This window comes from Ceratina calcarata, unplaced genomic scaffold, assembly GCF_001652005.2.
Source record: "Ceratina calcarata isolate Rehan_Ccalc_2016 unplaced genomic scaffold, ASM165200v1 scaffold328.2, whole genome shotgun sequence".
Lineage (NCBI taxonomy): Eukaryota > Metazoa > Arthropoda > Insecta > Hymenoptera > Apidae > Ceratina > Ceratina calcarata.
In genome coordinates this window covers 12,957-19,056 of record NW_017155517.1, presented here as the reverse complement: position 1 = coordinate 19,056, position 6,100 = coordinate 12,957, and the positions used below count along the sequence as shown (strand labels likewise).

The 6,100-nt window shown below is 39.2% G+C and overlaps 2 protein-coding genes across 2 annotated transcripts in view; both read left to right on the top strand.

Annotated features, from left to right (window-relative positions):
• The window catches only part of LOC108624729 (putative fatty acyl-CoA reductase CG5065), a 6,263-nt gene extending 2,571 nt beyond the window's left edge, over positions 1-3,692 (top strand). The window contains exons 3-10 of the mRNA XM_018024203.2: positions 158-406; positions 483-628; positions 699-808; positions 1,889-2,081; positions 2,179-2,427; positions 2,497-2,676; positions 2,750-2,836; positions 3,449-3,692. Of these exons, the coding sequence (XP_017879692.1) occupies positions 158-406; positions 483-628; positions 699-808; positions 1,889-2,081; positions 2,179-2,427; positions 2,497-2,676; positions 2,750-2,836; positions 3,449-3,584 (1,350 nt within the window). The 3' untranslated portion in view covers positions 3,585-3,692. The remainder of the gene's footprint in view (positions 1-157; positions 407-482; positions 629-698; positions 809-1,888; positions 2,082-2,178; positions 2,428-2,496; positions 2,677-2,749; positions 2,837-3,448) is intronic.
• A 164-nt stretch (positions 3,693-3,856) lies between these two features.
• The window catches only part of LOC108624720 (uncharacterized), a 7,985-nt gene continuing 5,741 nt past the window's right edge, over positions 3,857-6,100 (top strand). Inside the window, exon 1 of the mRNA XM_026813355.1 lies at positions 3,857-4,592. The gene's annotated coding sequence lies outside the window, so the exon portion shown is untranslated. The remainder of the gene's footprint in view (positions 4,593-6,100) is intronic.

Here is a 6,100-nt window from a genome sequence, read left to right as displayed (position 1 = left end):
TAATACATTTAATCGTTATTCAAAAAGAATGAATGGGGCAAATGATAGATTGTGTGTGTTGTAGTGTGTTTTTGGGACACCCTGTATAAATTCTGCAGTCTTATACTAACATCCATGGAATATCTCAGCGAGTAATTAAGAAGCGTTTGATTTGCAGCTGTTCGACAAATTGCGAGCAGAGAACCCATCCTGTTTCGAAAAGCTGATTCCGATTTTGGGCGACGTGACCGCAGAGGGTCTCGGTTTGCCGCCAGTTGAAAGACGGGTACTAATTGAGCGAGTTTCGATCATCTTTCATGTAGCCGCCAACGTCCGGTTCAACGAGAATTTAAAGAAAGACATATTATCGAATACTCGATCGACCAGGGACATTTGCATTCTAGCTGGGAGTATGAAAAACTTGGTGGCAAGTAGACTTAATCGTTTAAAAACCATTGGCTTATTAATTTAATACATATTTAATAGATAAGTTCTAAATCTAGGCACTGATGCACGTTAGTACCGCGTTCTGTCAGTCGGACAAGCCTGTGATAGAAGAGATCCTGTATCCTCCGCCGTGCGATTGGAGGAACACTATAAAAATGGTTGAAACCCTCGACGAAAAAACGTTACAAATTTTCGCCTCCAAGTAACTTTTATTTTTGATATTCCTTTCTCTTTCCCCTATGACTGTCTCTTATTTATTGCTCTTGCTACAGATACGAGGGATCGCTGCCAAACACATACACGTTTAGCAAGCGATTGGCAGAGCAGGTGATAAACGATTATTCGAAGGATCTGCCCTGCGTTATCTTCCGGCCATCGATAGGTATGATATAAAGTCTATCCCCTATCAACGTTTGCCTACTTTCTCATTCTCGACAGAGGCTGTTCTTCGTGTGTTTCCTATATTTTTACTGAAATGAATTACGTTCGCGGAGTCTTGGGTAAACGATAGATATTGCCCGGAAGACTGCATGTCGTGAAAGAAGGGAAAGACATTCGTTTAAATTTACTAGCAACTTTATACGTATGTCGAGTACGCAGGGTGTCCTAGAAAAAGTGTTAGAATCGAAAAGAAGTACACCAATACCTCGCTTTGCGTCGTTTCGTTTTGCGTTTTTTCGAAGTTGCGTCGCTGCTTAATTAGTACTAATTTTCACTGTGCGTCGTTAGATTTTCGAGATTGCGTTGTTTTGGGTTCGAGTCTTTAATTTTTTTTTTGAAATTTTCTTTTTTTTCTAAAAGATGGCAACACTTTTGTTTCTAATTGCGCCATGCCATCAAAACACGGGGATTCCCTTTCTAACTAAAAATCAACGCAATTTTAATACAGTTTTATTTTCACTTTGTTTTGCTAATTTTAGAGTTCAGTTTCAATTACGTAGTGTGTTGTAATGTATGTACTTTGTTCAATTTTCTTTTTAAAAAGTAGTATTTTCGTAACCCTGGAACCTATCTTCGATCTTTACATGGTTTGCTATAGAAAATCTTAATTCACTTTGCGTCGTTTCAATTTGCGTCGTGTTTTTTTGGAACGTAACCACGACGCAAAGTGAGGTATTGGTGTAATTCTACAGATGTTTCTGAACAATAATTTCCTCTGGCAAAATATAAAGTAAGGAATGGTTTTCGAATTATTAACGAAAAACACAAAGACCAATGAGAGCGCGAGCGTCACGATCCGAGCCAATGGCTGAGCGCGGGCTCTAAGCGTCCTCTCATTGGTCAGCGTTCCTTGTTAATAATTCAAAAACCATATCTGAGTCTGCATTTTGCCAAAGGAAATTGTTGTTCAGAAATTCTTATAGAATCACCCCTCTTCGGCTCTAACACTTTTTCAAGGACACCCTGCTCTGTTACCAAATCGCTATTATAATCATGATATATGTATCATTTTTGATGACAGTAATATCGACGGTCGAGGAGCCAATGACAGGCTGGGTGGACAATTTCAACGGACCAGTGGGGATGATGATCGGTGGCGGAAAAGGAATATTGCGGGTAATTAGTGCGAAGCCGGATATATGCGCTGATTTCCTTCCTGTCGACGTAGCTATTAAAGTTATGCTGCTCGCCACGTGGAAGCGAGGACTGGAAACGTGTGTAACACTGACCATAATTGACCCGAATGAGCAATAACAGCCGCCTGAATAATTAATCGTATGTTAATCACTGGGAGGTCTTCTGGTATTCTAGGGTAACGAAAAACCCAACCACTTCTGTTTACAACGGTAGCTCGCACAGTATCAAGCGAATAAATATCAGAGAATTAAATGCACTGGGTTTGAGGATGAGCGAGAAAATGCCGCTCGACAATGTCATCTGGTACCCTAGGACTTCCTTCGCGACCAACGCGGTCTCTCATTACATAATGACGTTGCTCTACCACGTGCTGCCGGCCTTGTTCTTAGACGAAATATTGAAACTGTCGGGTCGTAAACCTATGTGAGTCAGTTGGTCTCTTCATTTCCCCAACGTTTCCATTTCACTTCAGCTTTACTTACCGGCGAACAGGTTGCTGTCGATCCAGAAGAAGATCTATTCGAGCGTGGTGCAACTGGACCATTTTGTGAAGAACGAATGGATTTTCTGCAACTCGAAGATGATAAACATCTTGCTGGAACAAGTGCCGCCAGCTGAGAAGGAGATATTCAGTTACAATATGGCTAAGTTGGACATACCAGACTACTTCACGTGAGTAAACGAAACGCGGATTCTAGCTCTCGATTTACACACGTACGATTTGAACGTTTTCTCGGTTGATTAGGAACTGTATAATCGGCGCGAAGACTTACCTGTTGCACGAGGATATGTCACCGAAAGGACTACAGAAAACGAGGCAGCATTACGACAGGTAAACGGATAATTTATTCGTTGGGAATACGCGTTTCGCTAACTACGGTAACTACCTTATCACTGGCCTTTCCTCGATCGCCTATAGATACCCAACAGGCATTCCGCTTGTTTGATCGATCTCTTCCCCACCTTTTCCTATCTCGTCTTCCGTGCTTCCACTATCACATTCTTTCGTAACAGACTTAGGAAACAAATTAATATCGGGATTATGAAATCGGAAATCCAGCATTCATCGAGTCACAATTGAGTTACAACAGAGTCGTTTCATTAGTCTGGAGGCGTTTAGAAAATAATCAAATATCCATTGATCTATTCATCTCTAAAACATTCCCTGTCTTTATTCCCTAGTCAACTAAAATAGAAAAATATATACATTTATAAATATATACGTAATAAAGATATACACCAATACCTCACTTTGCGTCGTGGTTACGTTCCAAAAAAACACGACGCAAATTGAAACGACGCAAAGTGAATNAATTAGTACTAATTTTGCGAGGCAACTTCGAAAAAACGCAAAACGAAACGACGCAAAGCGAGGTATTGGTGTATAAATAATATATATAAATATAAATAATATGCTCATAGAAAAATTGAATATTTTTTTAAGAATGAAATTGGTGGATACGATAGCCAGGGGTTTGCTGTTTCTGATGCTGTTGTCGGCCATGGGGTATCTTAGAGTCCACTCGATGATATTCAACAGCATCGCTTCGATCTCCGACGGATCTTTCTTGGACCTGTGACCGGAGATCCAGTCAACTAGATCTGATGAAGAAAAATCGATCTCTTATTTGTATATGACATCGTCAATTGGAGGCAGTAAAGAAATAAACTGTTTTTAATTATCTTTATTAAATGTATATTATTTTACATACTGGCATTGGCTCTCGCGGTAACCCCCCCCCCTTTTCGAACTCTTCCGAAGGATCTGCTGTCATGGCCACGCGACACTCAAGGGATTCCGGATTGACTTCTTCGTACGCAAACACGAAGAACTCGACTCGTTTAATGCTTTCCATGTGTTGTAGCTGTTTGAAAATATGTTCCTTTTATGTATGCGTGCGAAGCTGGTCTGGAATCACTTGAGTCACATACCTACCACTCCCGATACCCCTTCCTCTTTGTTTCATACGATTTCTTCCGCGTTTCGTTGTTCGCCGTCTGTTTCTTCGGTTCGTCCGTTTAGTCGCTTTCCAACAGCGCCGCAGCGCCGCAGTCTCGCAGTCCCGCGTTCGATCAATGCTGATAACATTCTACCCGGAAAGAATATAATAAACGAATTGCAATTCGAATAACAAATTTAAAGGAAACCGGCGGACGTAAATCAATTCAATCGAACGAGTTCATTCGTACTTACAATTCGCGCTTAAAACTGCGAACAGATCGATTTGTGAAACAAAAATTCTTATTTTGTGAAGTGAATAAAAGTGTCTCGTTGTTCTTCGACCTCTAGTCGACCTCTTTTTCGGCGATTGAACACAGATTTCCATGATAATGCCACTCGGCGTATAATTGTCGCCTACATCAAAACTCGTGCCAAGAGTTGCATCCATTAAAAGCGAATGGAGTCGAAGCGACGTCAACGGTAGCTGCGCATGCTTGGCCGCTATCATCACCTACACAGAGGGAATCAGTGTTATATTACAATTGCTGTTAGTAGTTGGCCAGCATTGTGCGTCTGGGTTTTCGTTGCGGTGCATCGTGTGACAGAATTCAGTGAAATACTGCGAATCGAGATCGACCCTGGACAGGTAGGTGGATATAGTGGGATTTGCGTTTATCGTGAATAATGAATAACAATTTATTCGTGCCAATCGTTTGCAGCTTTTCATAACGTGCAGATATGCACATGAGACTCGTTTGATTCTGTGTGGGTGTAATTAGTGCACAGTAGATAAAATTTTTTTTTTATTTCTGCTTAACAGACGTGCGTAACAGGAAAACGATGAAGTATATCAAAAGTTCATTAATTTACTCGATTCCAATCGTGATCTGGAATTTATAAAAGGAATGCGACTGTGAACGCTTTAAATGAATTCGTACAGCCGGCGGCTATTCCTCATCCGTAACACGCCTAGTTGTTTTAATAATTCGTGGATGAATTACTAATTTCATATTTCGAAATATCTACAGTCTACATCTTCGATATAGCAACTACTTGTCTACGTTGGGAGGCTGTAACGAATGAGGAGTGGCGACAGCCGCCTGTCTTCCACTGACCATGTACAACGTTATTTACGATTTACGATTATCAGAAAAATTTATGCGTCTTTCCTTAGCTTCGCTTACATATTGTGTGTACGCATGATTCTCGCCTAATTATCGCGACGATTCTCAGAAACGTTGGAGGATGAAATATAATTCTGAGACAGAGCGTCTCGGGTCGCAAACTTGTCAGTCTCAAGACAGAGCTTTAGGAATTATTGGGTAAGACATTAGGTCAGAGATAAGTACAATACTTAATGTTGCGTCAGATAAATGATGTACTACTTAAAATGAAATTATCTTGCCAATAGTACGTTTATACTGATACGTATGCATATTCAATACTTGTTTATTCAGAATTAGATAACGAAAATTATGTAAATACAGACAGTATTATGTAACAAGGGGAAAGAGAATGGATTATGAAAATATAAATAAATAAATTAACTATCAATCAATGCCCGGGTAAAGTCTCTCCTTATCATAGAATTCAATGGCATTGAAACAATGCGAAAAATGAATGGCACTGCAACAAAACAATAATAGTGAATGTATTGTTACAAATTCATAATAAATATTTATCAACTGCACGTGAGTCAGTAATCTATTTCTGATTCTGCTTAACCAAATCCATCTTGTTTCCAAGAATACAATTTAGATTAACCGTTACACTTGTAGGATCATTGACAATTAACTCATGAATGGTTTCTGCAATGTTCACAATGAAATTCTGTAAGGAGGTTCTATTCATATTCTTGTATACCAATTCTATATTTAGTATTCTAATTTCTATTTTTATACCGAAATTTAAATTCCTTTCCTGTGACTGTTTTGATCAGAATATCTGCATCAATTTGTAATCTTGTATTCATCACATTGTTATAGACACTAACTCCCATGACTCAAACCAAGAACCCTATATTTTATCCTGTTTCCCCTCAAAGTTGTTCTCCAACTTCACAATCCTCTCAAAATAAAATTGCAGTTTACTGTTAAATAAAGGAATACAACAAAATAAATTATTAATTTTATTATATTATAATATTATATATAT